Raw genomic sequence first — 16,243 nt, forward strand, 5'->3', positions numbered from 1 at the left:
ATGTTGTGTACAGCCAAGTGAAAGCTGGGATGTATCACAACAACTCAAGGAAATAATAAAAGTACATAAGTATAGGCAGGTAAACAAAATAATCGAATCGGACTTCGTCTTGGCATGGACTTCTCGACGATTCCGTTCCCCAGATTTATTCAGCTCGCAGTGGGACTACGACAAGGTGCTCTGGACAAGTTGTTAAACCATCACGTTGATAATAAGTTGCTGTGGTCCTCATAATCATCATCTTCTTCTCATGCCAACTCTTGCCCGTAAAACTCTGCTTCTCCGTCCGAAACAACTACAGCTTCCAGCACCACGATATCTACCAGCCCTTCGCGTCACAAGTCGATTTCAGTTGAAACAACTCCAACCCCGCGCCAACATGTCTGGATTGACCACCGTTACGTCTCCCAATGCCGCTCCTGGTAAGTAAGATATCAATATCACCATCAATACTTCAAGTTCCCCGCGAGCATCAATCAAGCTGACGAATGACTTTTTTGCAGCTGCCGGCCCTTACAGCCACGCCATCAAGGCCGCCGGTCAGATCTGGGTCGCGGGCCAGATCCCCGCCGACAGCAAGGGGAACTTGGTGACGGGCTCTATTGCCGAGAAGACCGAGCAGTGCTGCAAGAATCTCAAGGCTATCTTGGAGACGGCTGGAAGTGATATTAGCAAGGTTGTCAAGACTACTGTAAGTGCTACCCCTACCCAGAATAGGGTTGCCAGTTGAAACGAAGCGAAGCGGGTTTCGGTCTAGGCCCCAGGATCGACTTCCAACAGTTCCATGTGCTAATGCATTGCTTTGTCTTTTCTGAATCCAGGTCTTCCTCTCCGACATGCAGCATTTTGCCGAGATGAACGGCGAGTACGAGAAATGGTTCACCCACAAGCCGGCAAGAAGCTGTGTCGCGGTCAAGCAGCTGCCGAAAAATGTCGATGTTGAGATCGAGGCCGTTGCTCTTCAGTGAAACCGTCGTCTCGTCGGCCGGCACGAATGTTGATCGACTCTAACGTAGATAGACAAAAGCCCGTTCGCACAGGCATAAAAAGCTGATATATATACTTGTACGGGTCGTTCTATTCTTGCAAACCACCCCTACAACTTACTCTGTGCTTCTTCGCCTTCGTGCTCTCCAAGCTCCACGACAACCTTGCCCCACGTGTCGCGGGCCCCAAGCGCGATCAGGGCGGCCGGAACACTTTCCAGCCCCTTGTAGTGCTTGTCGGTATAGGTGATGCCCCTGAACTTGCCCGAGTTGATAAGATCAAAAATACCCTTCCACACTTTCGGCACCGTCTCCTTCTCCTTGGTAGCATACATGCCCCAATGGATGCCCACAATGCTGATGTTCTTCAGAAGCACTCGGTTCAATGCAACCTTCTCGATGTTGCCCCCAGCAAATCCGACCACGAGTAACCGTCCATTCCAGGCTATACATTTGATGGAAGCGTCAATCATGCCTGTGCAGAATAGGTCAGCCATGTCACAGTTTCGCCACGCTCCGTTAGGAGCCAAAGTATATGTGTTTGAAAGACCACTTACCAACCGGGTCGTAGACCACATCCACGCCCTGCTTGCCATTACCGGTTCGGTGTTTGGCACAGAGCTCTATCACTTTTTGGGGCCAACTCTTATCTCGGTAGTCGATGACATAGTCCGCGCCATAGTTCAGACACACCTGGCGCTTTCGTTCCGATCCGGCCGTGGCGATCACCGTGGCGCCCAGCGCCTTTGCAATCTGCACCGCAGACAAGCCGACTCCACCTGCACCGGCGTGCACGAGAACCCATTCCCCAGGCTGGGTGTTTGCTCGCGTCACAAGCGACCCATAGGCAGTCGGAGCAGTCACGTATAATCCAGCAGCGTCGGCAAAACTCCAGCCCTGCGGCACCGGAAACAGGTTGTCCTCGGGCGCGAGTATATGTGTCGAGTATGCGCCGTGCACAGCGCCAAACACCCTATCTCCAACCTTGTATACATGTCTTGTGGATGTGCTCACTGTGCCATCGTTGCTGCTGGCAACTGCGCTTTTAGTGTTCTCTGTCGGCGTTGCGATCACCACTCCGGCGAACTCCATTCCGGCGATCCATGGTAGCGGCGGTTGATGCTGGTATTTGCCTTGGATCTGGAGGAGGTCGAAGAAATTCGTCGCGGACGCATGGATCTTGATCAGGTATTTCGTCGGATGCGGCTTCGGCGTTGGTAGGGTGGTCACGAACAGATCTTGGGGTCCGGAGACATATTTTGTCACTTGAATGGCTTTCATCGTGTCTGGCTCGGGAGGACGGAATTGTGACGGTGAGGACACTGGAGCAATAACAGCCCTTGAAACTCACACTTCTGTAAAGAGCTCGGTTTTCCCCCGTTGGTTCCTTGTGGTGCAGTGTCGCCCAGAACTAACACTGGCACTGGGGTAGCGCCAACATTACATACCCGGGGAAGTCGGTTAATTGGCGGAACTGGGGACCATTTGTGTAGACCTCGGTTACAACTGAGTAAGCATTGGCTGTATCTGGCTTAGTACTATCACATGATTAAGCCCCGGATTATTTGTTCTTCCGGCTCTGGTGCGCTCCGACCTTCGGCCCAGCTAAGAATCTTGGCTCCGGCTGTGCAGGCTTTGATCACGCCAGACTTTTTGCCTGCTGCCTTCCAAGGTCGCCCATCACCCGTGAAATCGCGTAGCCCTCAAAAAGTCATGCATCCTCGAGGCCTACCTGATGAACGCGTTACTTCCCGCCACTACTGAAGCCCATCTCCCGTGCCTCGTCGCGTCTTTGATTGCTGGTTTTGAAGAATTGCTTAACTTCGTGCGTGCCCAGATCGCGACTGAGAAGTTTCTGAGGGAGACAATCGAGTTGACTGCGGATGAGGTGAGTGAATCTGCTATGCTTCTTGCAACCCACTCCTTTTTCTTTATGATGAGAATCTTTTGATTAGCTCTAGATCAAGAGCTGCTTCGGCAGCGATGAGCGATATTTGCATGTATTACCTGAATTTCACTCCACAAGCCTGTGTTGCCAAAGTGTTCTGCTATTGCTATCTGTCCGGGAAGCTGACCAATTCTCGATATCAGTACGAGAAACTCTTAGCTGCTGAAGGCAGTCATTCCGACTCGTCCGCCCCTTCGAGTCTCGTTGCAAAACAATTCCGCGAACTCCCTTCCACTACTGGTCCCTCAACCTTCTTATCCCCTTCCATCCAGCCTGCACAGCTAGCCATACATCAATACAAGATGGCAAATATGCACACTCCTCAAGAGAATGGTCTCCGGTGTCCCATAGCCCACAAACCCCGCGATCCGGAGGATCTGGAGCGCGATTTTACCACGCCCGGTGTCCAGGGGACTTTGGGATGTCCATTTGCGAAGATGTCGAATGGACTCTCGCGATCCATAAGCGCCGAGGAAGATCCCATAGCCGCTGAATTCCATCAAGATAAAGTCTCTTCTAGATCGCCCAACACGGAACAGCGGACGAGTCAGTGTCCCATTCGTTTCCTAGACAAACATTCCCCAGAGGAGATTGCTCAGTATTTTGAAAACCATAAACATGAAATCCCCCGAAGCCATGAGATCTGTGTCAGGAGATATCAACAGAACGAAGGCAGTGCTCGAAAGCTCGACGCCAAATACGGCAGTCTGGTCAACATGATCCAGGGCCTTGGTGTCAAGCACAAGGTTTACTTGCCACAGCGGGAAAAGAGCGAAGCCGGGGCGCAAGACAGAAGCTCAACCCAGGCTGTGGAAAAGTGGGCCGAACATGTTAGCACCGATCCCGAGCAAATGCAAGAGCCTGATGCCGGAGATGATGATGAGCAAAGGTTATCCAATTTCGAGCGGCCACTACGGGAAGTTCGTGTGGGCGAATCTCCTAGTAGACCTTGGGGCATTCCTGTCCCTGCAGGCAAGGAGCCGGCGCCAAGTGCTTTGCAGTCTGAAGAGGATGATGCTCACCTGAACCCGAAATCAGAGAGCCCGCAACGAGCCGAAGACAGAAAGAAGCAAAAATGTCCCATCGATCACGGCCACGCCCAGGCCAAATCACCCGCTCCACCACCTCAACTTCCAGACCTTGGTGAGTCCAAAGACAACCAAAGGGATCGCCCACAGATCATCTTCAATGGCCCAGTGTTCTTTGGATACACCGCGGAACAGGTCTCTGCTATATTGCAGGGTACTTCGCTTGGAGCAAATCCACCACCAAAGGGACATTGATGTGTCGCGGTTGGTAACACATTGCATTTCTGCTTGTTGCTTGTAGCGTTCGGGGCGGAGTTAGAAGCCACGATGTCACGATGTGAAATGACTGATGTAAATGAGCTTGTACTATTATACTAGATACCAATATCAAGAATTCGCTCTACGGCATTTGACTGAGAATATTTATTGTAGGTACGCAAGGAGTCGACCTGCCCATCATAGCCGTTGGCCAGGTCTCAAGTCGAACTATGAAGGTCCATATTGATCTTGCAACGGTGTGTGAATCCACCAGCTCTGACATCCAGACTCGCATGACGCGAACCTGAATGCCGCGACTTCGAGGTTATCGAAGAGCTTGTGGAAAGAGCAAGCAGCTGGAAAGTGTACGTTGCGTGGGTTTTGACGGTGTTTCTTATGGGTGTGTTCCTCCATAAACATGACAAAAGGGAAAGAGGATTTATACAGCTACAAACCCGGACAGTCATCATAAGGCGTGTTCGAGTGTGGAACGAATTGTTTCGTGGGATGAAAGACGAAACGGGGAGTGAAGAAATAGATTCTGTGTTGAAGAAATAATATCAACTTGAAAGAGGGCACGTTCGCATATTCGTTTCTGCTCCGCAGAATGAATTCCGCTTGGAAAGCCCGGGGAAGCACAGCGCTCCTGAAGTGCAGTCTGGAAACGCTCGGTGATCATTGGACGCCGCCAGTGGCCAGACCCAGAGCCCGAAGATAGTACAACATTGTCTATTGTAGTAGACTTCAAGTTCTTCGAGTCCCAGTCTGCGTCTGGATTTCCAAATCTCAATCCCCCATCAGCCTTGATCCGCACGACCCATGGAGGGTCTGTACACATGTGTGCGGTGTGCGAGAGCACTGTCGGGATTGAGCCGACGACAAGTCAGTGGTAGCTACGCTCAGCGCATTTCTGGTCGCCGCAGTTTTGCATCGAGCTCCGCGTTCTACAACCATCCTCTCAGGGCGGCCAATGCTGCCGTAACAACTCAGACGCAACGCTCTAGACAATCTTCGCGAGTCGTGTCAACAGCGGCAGCACCGGCAAAAGAAGAAGACAACTTCGAACGGCACAACATTCCACCAACCGATTATGGCGAGTGGCGCGCTCATGGACGTGTTGTCCTTCAACCAGACAACTTATATCACCCGTTTTCCCAGTCACCTATTCCTGAAATTCGGCAGCGAGCGCGGTTCATAAAGCAACATGCGTTATGCCCTCATCCTGCGCATCAACAGACGAGAGTTCCGATCTCTCCACACGACCCTGAAGCCCGAAAAGTGAGCGGGATCAGTTCGCAACCGCCCGCTCATGTGTCTTTTGAGTGTCCTGACTGCGGTATTCCGGTATACTGCAGTGAAGAACACTGGGCGGATGACTTTGAAGCACATCTCGAAATATGCGACACCTTGAGACAAATAAACGAGGACGATCATGACCTGCACTCGGGAAGATGGTTCCCAGAGTTCGAATATCCTGGTCCCCAACTTGATGAGATTGTTGTGAACATGACCAACTGGGACACATATTTCTACACGCGGCAGTATGAGGCGATCAACAACGAGAGAAGCATGCGTCAAGTGACCAGATTGTTGACATACCCTTTGACAGTGGGGAGCGTGCTGCATGAGCTGAGCCCTTACAATATCCGGAAAGGTGGAAGGCTCACTCCCGAGGGGTTGAAGAGTTTAACAGGCGAGTGTTGCAACCATAATGTTTGTCACCTCACGCTAACAAATATACAGCTCTGCGATATACCCTCCATCCACCTAAGACGGGTCAAGGCCCAGACATCAAAGGCTTGAGATTGTCCAGCCCGCCCGTCAGGATATTCATCCTAGGAGCTCGGGCTGAATCGTCGTTACCACGTGAAGTGTGGACCCAGCTCTCATATCTCTTCCCCTTGTCCCACATCCACCTCATATTCATCGGCCCTGAATCCATGACCAACCGCGACGCCGAATTCCCACTGCCCGAACGGACGCCCGCAAATCCCTTTGGCGCCATTGTCGAAGACCGCGTTTCAGCAAAGATGAAGATTACGACCTACGTGGATTATTTCCACACTCTACACGAAGCGAATGAGTTCTATCCATATGATCCGTACTTTGATTGTTTCATGTTGTTCCATCCCGGGCTGGGCCATCCAGCGTCTTCGTACGAGTGGGAGAGAACTCTTCCACAGTTGCTCGAAACCAAGATTCCAGTTCTCTGCACAGGATATACTGAGTGGGACATGACCCGAGACTGGCAATGGGTCATGGAGAAATGTGCCGGAGAAGTCGACCTGCTCCTGGAACCAGGCGAGAATCGTTTCCGGTCGCTCAGATGGGATCTGAATGACTTGGATCCTCAGGACATCAGTTGCGGCAACTGGGGCGTTTGGGCCTTCAGAGGGAAGAGGTACGTGCTGACATTACGACACTGAATATCCCCATCAGCTGCTGACCGAGATGACAGATACGAAGCGACTCGTCACAACTCCAGCGAATAGGCAGGGTGAAAACTGTATTATGTAGAGGCTGTGTTGTTATTGTGCGGAACTTGAACCTGGCAGATGCCGATGTCCAGAGCACCTCCAGTACTAGTACTGCTGGGTACTAGCACATTATTACCCTATCCCTGCTCAATCCGGGTCTTGCTGGCGGGCGTGGCAGGAGGCTTGACTGTAGAATAAGCTCATACCTACCTGGTCAACAATGCTTCGAGTGCCCGTGGTCTTCTGCGTGGAAGCCGAGGACCGGATGTGGCTGTGACCCTGATTTGCGTTGTATGGAGAAGCCGGGGAAGCGTCAAGCAGCGGCAAACTTGAAGTGATAGGGTCATACAGTGTAGCATGATGTCAAGGACTCCGACCCGCAGTATGAATCTCATCCCATGGGCCACGGGATCATTATTTCAATTATTCAGTTGATGTTCGGCCCAATTGAGATTGGACGAGGGCGTTGATCCTTTGGGCTGTGCTTGCACTGAACAGTCGGCTCGAAACTTAGTGCGTGGCAAGGCGAACTTCAAGTCGATGATTCAGGTCCTTTTGCCTCTATACAAGCATTTATTATATTCGCACCATTTCCAATCCGCGGCTGGTTCGCATCCTCGTCTGAAGCAGGCGCTGAATCTCGTTTGTTTTCAGTCTCGAATGGGACAGTAACATTTCAAACCACTACAACTCGAATCCAGCAAGTTGCGCTCTGCCCTCGGCCGCCAGTGCGCATCATCTATATATCCCTCTCCTTCAAGTTGACGCTGCAGGCTCAGCTCAGCGTTAGAAGAACACCGAGTCCCAGTCTTACTCCTTAAAACGCCAGGGCCCGGACGGCCGACAAGAACTCCAAGATGAAGCTATACCTATTGACTGCGTTCCTCTACCTCACGTCGCTCGCGGCGTCAGCACCACCGGCTTCCACTTTCCCTTCTCCGGGCGAGATCTCCGTGCGCGATTCATCTCCGCTCGAACAATACAATACGTTAGCCAAGCGCAAAGGAGGAGGAGGCGGGAAAGGAGGCGGTAGTGGTGGCAGCAGTGGCGGCGGCCGTTCCAGTGGCTCCGGTTCCAGTGGCTCCAGTGGCAGTGGTGGCCGACCATATTCGTTCTCATCCAGTTCCAACGCAGGAGGCCGAACACGCGACGGATCAGGCACGCCCAAAACCTACGGCAACAGATACGCCGGCGGCGCAACGGTGCCATATACTGCGGGCGCGAAGTCGCCGTCAAGAGGGATTGCGCCGTACGCATTGCCCATTGCCGCGCTGGCTTTTTTCCCCGGAATCTGGCTGTACTCTTCCGTCTGGGCGTACCCGTACCCAATGTACTATCATTGGAACCAGGACGGGCAAAATCGAACCAGCAATGTGACTTGTCTGTGTCAGCAGTATCAGGTCTGTGGGTGTGATCCGACTGACAACAGCACGTTTCTCGACCAGGTCGTTTCCAATGGCACTGGAGGAGCGCCTGTTAATTCGAGTCTGGTGCGTACTATCGACTATGGTAATGGGTCTGCTGCTACTTATATCAATGGATCACTGGCGAATGGTACTACTGCTGATGGTGGTTCTGATCCTTCGAGCGAAAGTCAGGTCAGCCCGGCAGTGAGACTGGCTATGGGTTATGTGGGATATTGGGTCATGACTACTACGGTCATGGTCGGCATGTGGATGGTCGCTTGAGTTTGAAAAGGTTTCTGGTCAAACCAGGGCTGCTAAGTGGAAGGTTTGGTTTTGGCTGTCTTTCTTATACTTTATATACTTTATGCAATATCTACGATTGGTATGTTGCAAGAAGGTGGTTATCTTATATTTCATGGCAGCCCATGTTCTAGTATTTCAACATATTATGCTCTGCCACTTCAAGTCGAGGTACCTAGGTTCTCATGCCTGGGAGGGCCAAAGCTGTCCCGGCTCAGACTATGCGGCTTCCAATCTGGGCAAGTGACTTGAATTGCTCAATCGCATCAACCATCATAGTGCCAGCTAGCCCGGGGTTAGCGGCCCCAGGCAAAAGTTGCATATGAAATCACGTTGCAGGCGCTTCAATTTCAGACCTGTGCCAAGGTCGTTTGCAGGGAGAGAAACAGCATCGCTAGCGGACCTTTCATAACAGACTAGGGGCAGACACAATAGAAGAACGAGAAGAAATCAATGACTCGGCGGTTGGTACTAGGCAGTTTGCCTTCTGCGCTGAATATGATGTGCTTATTGTTGGAGTATGTACAAAATCATAAAATCATACTCCTTCTGTCACCTCGTCGCCAGTCTGAAATGCCTGCAGAAAGGTTCGATTAGTCGGTCAACCCGCCAATGAGTATAATTCCACAAAAACTCACCCTCACAGCTCCAGGGCCCCCTAGTTCACGATCCAGACCTCCTGGGTATTCTTTCGGCGCGCTTGGTTTGCCCGGATAGGTCACGGTCACAGCGTAGCTGAGGCCGAGTATCACAGAGATAAAGCCGGCCCATAACAGTAGACCTCGAGCTGGTGTCATATGGTTGTAATCTTCTAGAGCAAACATGCCCAGGACCTCATTGTCTTCATGCACCGGCTCGCCAAAGTTGCGTCGTTCTTGCTTGTCGTCCCAGTCGCCGTAGGGGTCGCGGTATTGGCGCTTGATCCGGGGCGGGTTGATGTATCCTCCATTCTTTTTGCTGGTGTCAGCTTTGCATTTCAGAGACACGGAGGCGCTGCCATCATACCATCTCCGGGTCATCCACCTCTCCAACTGCTCTGAGACTCCGGGCGACCGAGAACGGAGCTCGTGGAAGGTGTGACTGCGTGCGGCCGAGGGTGCGGGCGGACCTCGAGGCCGTGATCAAGGCTCGTCGGGAAAACATGGTCGAGGGCTGCTATCAAAGGAGGAAGTCGTAGGACGCCGCGAGCCGGACGAGGAATGCAGCAGTCGACGTCGACTTCGACTTCAATTCATGCAAAGCGACCGGCGTAGTGTGTAGAATTGACGTTGATGACCTGGACTTGAAGTTGGCCAATGCTGGGTTTTGATTGGATTGATTGGGTACCTGGTACGGGGGGCGGCAGAGCTGTGAAATAGCAGTTTTGTAGGGAGCCTGAGGCCGAGAAGCGTGAAGCTGCCTGCGCCGCGCCAGCGCCAGTGCCAGTGACAGTGCCCCAGTATTATTTAATTTAGTGGGAGGCGCCCTGCCAGTGGTTAATATTATTATTGATGCGGTGCCTAGTACCTCGCCTATCGCCTCACGCCTCTCGTTGCAGTAGTGACTCTCCCTCGCGGCACTGGCACGTAATTCCTACATTGTACATTGTACAGCGAAGTGGGCGCTCGTTCCTGCGCTTCTTCCTCTGCACACCTGTGATTATTTTTGCCAACAGCCCCGACTTTACATCCGTCTCAGTCACTCAATATCGTCCTGGCCGACCTCAGACTTCGTCAGGCTATCATACCCGATCATACGAACATTTTGACTCGCGAATCGACCGTTATCACTCCGTTTCCGTGGAATATGCCCGTGGTCAGTTTGCTGTTGTTCTAAGGATCGATTTTGCCATGAAAGGCGCCGCATCGCGAGTCGCGCCAAATGCCGAATACTCCCCCGACTGGCGAATCTCATCCCAATCTCCAAGAACAAGGTATGCAATGCTATGCTTCATCACAATCCCATCCGCACAATCCGCAGCTTCTGACTGATGGTTGCACAGAACATGCCGATAATAGACCTATATCCCCCGTCCACCCGGAAGCAAACCTGCTTGGCCACGATGGCAACGAGGGCCCCCCTGCAAAGAGGCGGAAAGTCGCAGGCGCTGACCACAAGCCGTCCCCTCGACCCATATCGCCGCCATGGAAACGGGTTGCGGCAGAAGGCCCGACGTCTTTCGTGGAGAATGGGCGACGGAAATCGGGCAGAACAAACGTCGTTCCTCTCGCTCTCCAGCCGCAGTCGGCAAAGAGACAGACTCGTGCCGCCTTCGAAAAGGTGAAGGACGAGCACCAAAAGCATCCAAAACCTATGTATAATATGCCAGTCAGGAAGCCGAAAGTCGAGGTGCTTACACCACCGCCTGCTACTAAACGCGGACCTGGCCGCCCACCCAAGAATCGCGATTCTGAGCACTCACAAACCGTGAAGACTGAAGACGCCCAGAGGCATGCGCGAGAGATGAGCGTCCGCTCGAAGCTTTCAAAAACTCCTCAGCCGAAATCCCCGTCGCATCGTTCCAAATCTCGGTCTCATCGGACAAAGCCGCCGAATGTCAAGGGTGTCCACGAAGAGGGCGTACATGCCAATGGCGTGGTGAAGAGTGAATCAGCAGATGAAAGCGACCATTCAAACACTTCCGATGAATTAGAACTGTCTACCGGGATTGCTTCGCCTCCTACAATACAGAAGGTCACGTTTCGCGTTAGACTTCCGAAGCCATCAGTCGCCACTCCTGCCAACATCCCACCTCCCAAAAAATATGCTTCTTTTGAGGAATTCTTGGAACGCGACGAGTTGGAGCCGAGACAAGGAGAGGACACCTTAACACCAGAGCAGATCACCGAGGAGGCGCTGGCCAGACGAAGGGTAAGGGAGGCGCAAAAGAGGGGCGGCGCATTGGATCGAAGACTTCTCGAAGCCTTGCCCGACAAACAGAGCGAACCAAAGAGGCAGTACGCCCATCTTGATCATCTGCTGGCACATGTGTCCCATTTCAGGACTCTACTCAGAGCGGAAACTAGGGATCACCGAAGGAAGGCTGAGTTGTTAGCCCATGAAGCCAAAAAGTATGTCGAAGAAAAGCGGAGACGGAACAAGGTCAAGACTGCGGAGGAGATCGAGCAGGAAAAGCGAGAGGCCGCCATCTCGTCATACCGTATGGTGGTCAAAGATCTGGAGAAGTTGTGGACAGCCGTCAAAGCTGAGGTTGATGCGATGCGACAAAAGCAATATGAAGAGCAGCAACAAGCTAAAATGAAGGGTCACCTCGCTCGGGTGCTAGATCGTACCGATCAGATGCTCAGCCGAGTCACAGAACAAGACGAATTGCCTACCGATAGTGGAACGGAGATGTCTTCCGATGATACGTCCGAGTCCGTGTCCGAGAACAGTGAACAGATGTCAGAGAGCGAAGATGGCTCCGAGTCTGACCCCGAGGCCGATGATAATGATGCAGAAATGTCCATCGAAGAGCTAAAGCGGAAGTATGGCAATTTGCCTGACTTACCAGTCGTGGACGGCGGTGCGCATGAAAGTTCCGCCAGTGGAGATGACGAAGGGCAGCATTCCATTCAGCCTGACGATGAATCGGACCCCGAGACTGACATGGACAGCGAATTTGATACAGACGAGTCGGACGAAAGTGGCGCCGAAGGAGATGAAAGCGATGAAAGTGGCGAGGAAACTGATGGTGCGCCAGGCGGCCTCCTGTCATTATTCTCAAAGAAAGAAATCGCAGAAATGGCACCCATCGTTACGGAGGACAAGGCGCCTGACGAAGACGGTGATATGCGCAAACCTTTGGTGGAGGTTCTCGAGGACCATCATGTACCTGAAGACAAGCTCACAGATGCAATGGAACAGTCCACAGCCGACGTTCCTGATCCTGCGCCGACGGATGTATCGCAGACAATGGACAATACTGCTATGGACGATGTCTCGGCGGATTTCGGTTCACGAGAGGCCCGTCATACGCCCGAAGACCAGGGGTGTCAGGAGCTGAGCGTACAGACCTCGCCTCACACGACAGCGACGAAAGTCTCGGAACCCGAATCTGTCTCATCAATCGACGCGCATGGCGATTCTGCTTCACCTACGACCCCTCCAGACACCAAACAGTCGACCATCAAAACGCCTGTGCCGAGCCTCCTTCGAGGGACGCTCCGGGAGTACCAACATGAAGGCTTAGACTGGCTCGCGGATCTGTATGCTCATGGGAGGAATGGCATCCTCGCGGACGAGATGGGGTTGGGCAAGACTATTCAAAGCATTGCGTTGTTGGCACACCTTGCCGAAGTCCATGAGGTTTGGGGTCCTCACCTCATCGTGGTGCCTACCAGCGTCATGCTGAATTGGGAAATGGAGTTCAAAAAGTTTTTGCCTGGCTTCAAAATCCTGACGTACTACGGCAGTCTCGAGGAAAGAAAACAGAAGCGGCGTGGATGGATGGCTGATGACAGTTTCAATGTTTGCATCACATCGTACCAACTCGTTCTGCAGGATGCAAACTCATTCAAGCGGCGCAGGTGGCATTACATGATCCTCGATGAAGCTCACAACATCAAGAATTTCCGATCAGAAAGGTGGCAGACCATGATGACCTTCAATACGAGGGCTCGACTCCTGTTGACTGGCACGCCTCTTCAGAACAACCTGACCGAATTGTGGTCATTGTTGTTCTTCCTCCACTACGGCCAGGAAAACCAAGGCGAGGACGATGCTTTTGCCGGCCTAAAAGAATGGTCTGAGTGGTTCAAGAGGCCTGTAGAATCCATCCTCGAGCACGGACGTCAAGTCCTTGACGAAGAAGACAAAGAGCAGGTTGCGAAGCTGCACAAGGTCATTCGGCCTTTTCTGCTACGCAGGCTCAAGCGGGATGTCGAGAAGCAAATGCCTCTCAAGTATGAACATGTCGAGTTGTGCCGATTATCCAAGCGACAACGACAGTTATATGATGGGTTCATGTCACGGGCCTCGACGAAAGAGACGTTGGCTTCGGGGAACTACCTGTCCATCATCAACGCCTTGATGCAATTACGGAAAGTATGCAATCACCCGGATCTGTTCGAGACCCGTCCCATCAATACCTCTTTCGCTATGCCCAAGTCGGTCGCCGCCGAGTTCGAGATAAACGACCTGCTGGTACGGCGAAGGCTAATGCGCGACGCTGCCAACGACCTGGACCTCGACTTCCTCCAACTTGCTCCTGTCTCCGACGAAAGGATGTCCATGATCGAAGTCCTTGAAACGACCACATTACATGCCTATTCAAAGTTCAAGGCTCTGCGGGAGTCTCAGAATCGACGAATCGCTCAAGAGTCAACCTGGCATGGGGAGAATCGCGCAGGAGTGCTGGGCTCGCTTGAGAACGTAGGGCGCAAGGCTCGCATCGAGGAGCTCGATCGCACCATGTACTTTCAGGCGTACCGACATCGTCAGCACCCTATCTACGGCCGCGGGCTGCTCGAGCAACTTAGCATCGATACAACTGCCTCTCAACTGTCAAAACTCGCTTCACGTCAAAACAGCTCCGGTTGGCGTAATCAGGCCCTTCCAGTCCATTCCCTGAATCTTGTACATTCTATTCAGTCGAGGTCGGAAGAAATGGAGCCATTTGTCCAGCAATTTGGCTGCATCACGCCCGCCGTTGTTGCCACAGACCTCAGCACCGTCGCCGTAACAGAGGCTGGAGCTGCTGCGATACGGGAATCACGGGAGCTCTGGAACCCGGACCCGTTCCATCTGGCTCGCATGAAGCTGTCGATCGCCTTTCCGGACAAGCGCTTACTGCAATATGATTGCGGCAAGTTGCAGAGGTTGGATAAGCTGCTGCGTCAGTTGCAAGCAGGTGGCCACCGAGCGCTCATCTTCACTCAGATGACCAAGGTTCTGGATATTTTGGAACAATTCCTGAATATCCATGGCCACCGTTACCTCAGGCTGGACGGGGCCACCAAAATCGAGCAGCGACAAATCCTCACCGATCGGTTCAATAATGATCCTCGGATCCTGGCGTTCATTCTGTCGTCAAGGTCAGGCGGCTTGGGAATCAATCTGACTGGTGCCGACACGGTCATCTTCTACGATCTTGACTGGAATCCTGCCATGGATAAGCAATGCACTGACCGAGCCCACCGTATCGGGCAAACGCGCGACGTCCATATCTACCGGTTTGTGTCCGAACACACGATCGAGTCCAACATTCTCCGCAAGGCCAACCAAAAGCAAATGCTCGACGATGTGGTGATCCAAGAGGGAGACTTCACGACCGATTACATGAACAAACTCACTTACCGAGACATGCTTGATGAAAACGGAGAAGAAGAGGATGCCGCCGGTCTTGCCATGGATAGGGTGCTTGGCAATGATAAGAGCAAGCTCGCCGTCTTGGAGCAGGCCGAGGATCAGGAAGATCGTGCTGCGGCAAACGTTGCGGCTCGTGAAGTCCAACATGCAGATGAAGGAGACTTCGAGGACGACAAGACTGCCAGCGCCACTCCAAGAACCAACGAAGCTCAAACTCCTGGCCCGTCAGGGACAACAGGGACGACACTGGCTGAGACAAAGGACAGAGACGCAGAGTCACAACATATTGACGGCTACCTGATACGTCTCCAGTCTTTCTTGATGCGGGATGTCCCACTGGGGCCCGGGAAGGACAAACGAAGCAAAGCCCGAAGAAGGCGAGACGAGCATCGCATCAGGCGAGTGAGATGAGAAAGCACGCTGGCACCCATATGGGATGGATTGCGCGAGAACGACCTGGTTTGCTTTCGGTTGCGAAGGTAGCATTTGGGACCATCTATTTGTATTTGTAAGATTAGACGGTCCTGCGGACGGGTCATACGGCAGTGACGTGGAACGGAAAATAGCAATGGCCAGAGCCTATAGTGCCTGTCTGGGGGCAGGAGGGCTTCAGCATTGGTGTTGGCCCGTACTGGACAGTTTTGGCTGTCAAAGTCTTGAGACAACAACGTCAATATAGACCGCTATGGGCGGCGTATCTTTGTGTTCGAGGATTTGCTCTCTTGCGCTCAACTTTGACTTACTGCAAGTCCAGTAGTGAATTGAGACTTTGGTTCTCGATGGCTGGCAAGATGAAAGACAGAACTGGACACAGCATCAGGACTGGTTCGGTTCATGTAGCCCAATCTGAAGTAATCGTGACGACCGTGACCCTCGTGATGGTGGTGGCTGCTGGCTCATGGCCTCCATACCCCTATAATCAAGATTCTCGCGTATAACGGCTCTGGGGAGTCGGGATATTGGATGGCAGCATCTTCTCGGACATTATTGACTCATGGGGAGGTCTGGTCCTCATTGTGAGTAAACTTGGACATTGACGACACGGTCGGTCGGCGATACGGGATGCCGTTGGTATGGCAGCCTGAGGTACAGAGCAGGTTGACACATCACAGCCATCTTGTCGTGGACATCTTGAAGCTCGTGAAAAAAGCCATCTCATCGGTAAACGCGAGGCGTCCAAAGTCACGGATGCAACGCAGGATGCGGTCAGACCTCCACGATCCCACACTGTGGCGTCGACGGTTCCAATGAGGGAGTCTTCTAGAAGCTGCGGAGAGCCTGGAGGCGTCTTTTGGCGCCTAGAGGGTCTCGTCTTTCTCATCTCCGAGTTTCTCGTGTTGGCAGGCTGCCACGGCTGGCGGCCTAACTGCGGGCGCGTTGCTGGGCTAAGGAGGCTTCATCAATTCAAGTCACACCAAGTTCCCCAACAAACGGAACCGTCAATGTAGAGGGTGCGTGAACTTGAACCGGTGGGTTATGCATGGCATCGGATAGTAGATGCAAGCCGAATCGCGAATACCTTAGGTTATGTTGAGTGCCACCTTGGTCCACA

General features: G+C 52.7%; 7 protein-coding genes across 7 annotated transcripts; 5 read left to right on the plus strand and 2 right to left on the minus strand.

Moving 5' to 3' along the window:
• Window positions 1–379: 379 nt before the first annotated feature.
• HMPREF1120_02931 (endoribonuclease L-PSP) lies at window positions 380–986 on the plus strand (the record flags this gene model as incomplete). The annotated part of the gene is made up of 3 exons (XM_009156979.1): window positions 380–422; window positions 504–691; window positions 822–986. 3 exons carry the CDS (start codon window positions 380–382, stop codon window positions 966–968), a joined length of 378 nt encoding a protein of 125 aa, XP_009155227.1. The 3' UTR covers window positions 969–986.
• HMPREF1120_02932 (NADPH2:quinone reductase) lies at window positions 654–2,447 on the minus strand. The gene is made up of 2 exons (XM_009156980.1): window positions 1,544–2,447; window positions 654–1,461 (listed from the first exon to the last, which is right to left on the minus strand). The coding sequence occupies exons 1-2, from the start codon at window positions 2,265–2,267 to the stop codon at window positions 1,097–1,099; spliced, it is 1,089 nt and encodes a 362-aa protein (XP_009155228.1). The 5' UTR covers window positions 2,268–2,447; the 3' UTR covers window positions 654–1,096.
• A 789-nt stretch (window positions 2,448–3,236) lies between these two features.
• Window positions 3,237–4,217, plus strand: HMPREF1120_02933 (uncharacterized protein; the record flags this gene model as incomplete). Its single annotated transcript, XM_009156981.1, has 1 exon — window positions 3,237–4,217. One exon carries the CDS (start codon window positions 3,237–3,239, stop codon window positions 4,215–4,217), a length of 981 nt encoding a protein of 326 aa, XP_009155229.1.
• Window positions 4,218–5,039: 822 nt separating this feature from the next.
• On the plus strand, window positions 5,040–6,646 carry HMPREF1120_02934 (uncharacterized protein; the record flags this gene model as incomplete). Its single annotated transcript, XM_009156982.1, has 2 exons — window positions 5,040–5,933; window positions 5,993–6,646. The coding sequence occupies 2 exons, from the start codon at window positions 5,040–5,042 to the stop codon at window positions 6,644–6,646; spliced, it is 1,548 nt and encodes a 515-aa protein (XP_009155230.1).
• A 908-nt stretch (window positions 6,647–7,554) lies between these two features.
• HMPREF1120_02935 (uncharacterized protein) lies at window positions 7,555–8,385 on the plus strand (the record flags this gene model as incomplete). Its single annotated transcript, XM_009156983.1, has 1 exon — window positions 7,555–8,385. One exon carries the CDS (start codon window positions 7,555–7,557, stop codon window positions 8,383–8,385), a length of 831 nt encoding a protein of 276 aa, XP_009155231.1.
• A 48-nt stretch (window positions 8,386–8,433) lies between these two features.
• Window positions 8,434–10,158, minus strand: HMPREF1120_02936 (NADH dehydrogenase (ubiquinone) 1 beta subcomplex 8). Its single transcript, XM_009156984.1, has 3 exons — window positions 9,409–10,158; window positions 9,042–9,353; window positions 8,434–8,980 (listed from the first exon to the last, which is right to left on the minus strand). Exons 1-3 carry the CDS (start codon window positions 9,544–9,546, stop codon window positions 8,942–8,944), a joined length of 489 nt encoding a protein of 162 aa, XP_009155232.1. The 5' UTR covers window positions 9,547–10,158; the 3' UTR covers window positions 8,434–8,941.
• A 105-nt stretch (window positions 10,159–10,263) lies between these two features.
• On the plus strand, window positions 10,264–15,102 carry HMPREF1120_02937 (adenosinetriphosphatase; the record flags this gene model as incomplete). The annotated part of the gene is made up of 2 exons (XM_009156985.1): window positions 10,264–10,315; window positions 10,385–15,102. 2 exons carry the CDS (start codon window positions 10,264–10,266, stop codon window positions 15,100–15,102), a joined length of 4,770 nt encoding a protein of 1,589 aa, XP_009155233.1.
• Between the last annotated feature and the right edge of the window lie 1,141 nt (window positions 15,103–16,243).

This window comes from Exophiala dermatitidis (genome assembly GCF_000230625.1).
Source record: "Exophiala dermatitidis NIH/UT8656 unplaced genomic scaffold supercont1.2, whole genome shotgun sequence".
Lineage (NCBI taxonomy): Eukaryota > Fungi > Ascomycota > Eurotiomycetes > Chaetothyriales > Herpotrichiellaceae > Exophiala > Exophiala dermatitidis.

Bases quoted from the DNA above. Each gene is read 5' to 3' on its own strand.
- HMPREF1120_02932 (XM_009156980.1), bottom strand. From the start codon at position 2,267: ATGAAAGCCATTCAAGTGACAAAATATGTCTCCGGACCCCAAGATCTG. The intron at 1,462-1,543 runs GTAAGTGGTCTT...TATTCTGCACAG, and splicing joins TGTGGTCTACGACCCGGTTG to GCATGATTGACGCTTCCATC.
- HMPREF1120_02936 (XM_009156984.1), bottom strand. From the start codon at position 9,546: ATGTTTTCCCGACGAGCCTTGATCACGGCCTCGAGGTCCGCCCGCACC. The intron at 9,354-9,408 runs GTATGATGGCAG...ACCAGCAAAAAG, and splicing joins AGGTGGATGACCCGGAGATG to AATGGAGGATACATCAACCC. The intron at 8,981-9,041 runs GTGAGTTTTTGT...ACCTTTCTGCAG, and splicing joins GGGGCCCTGGAGCTGTGAGG to GCATTTCAGACTGGCGACGA.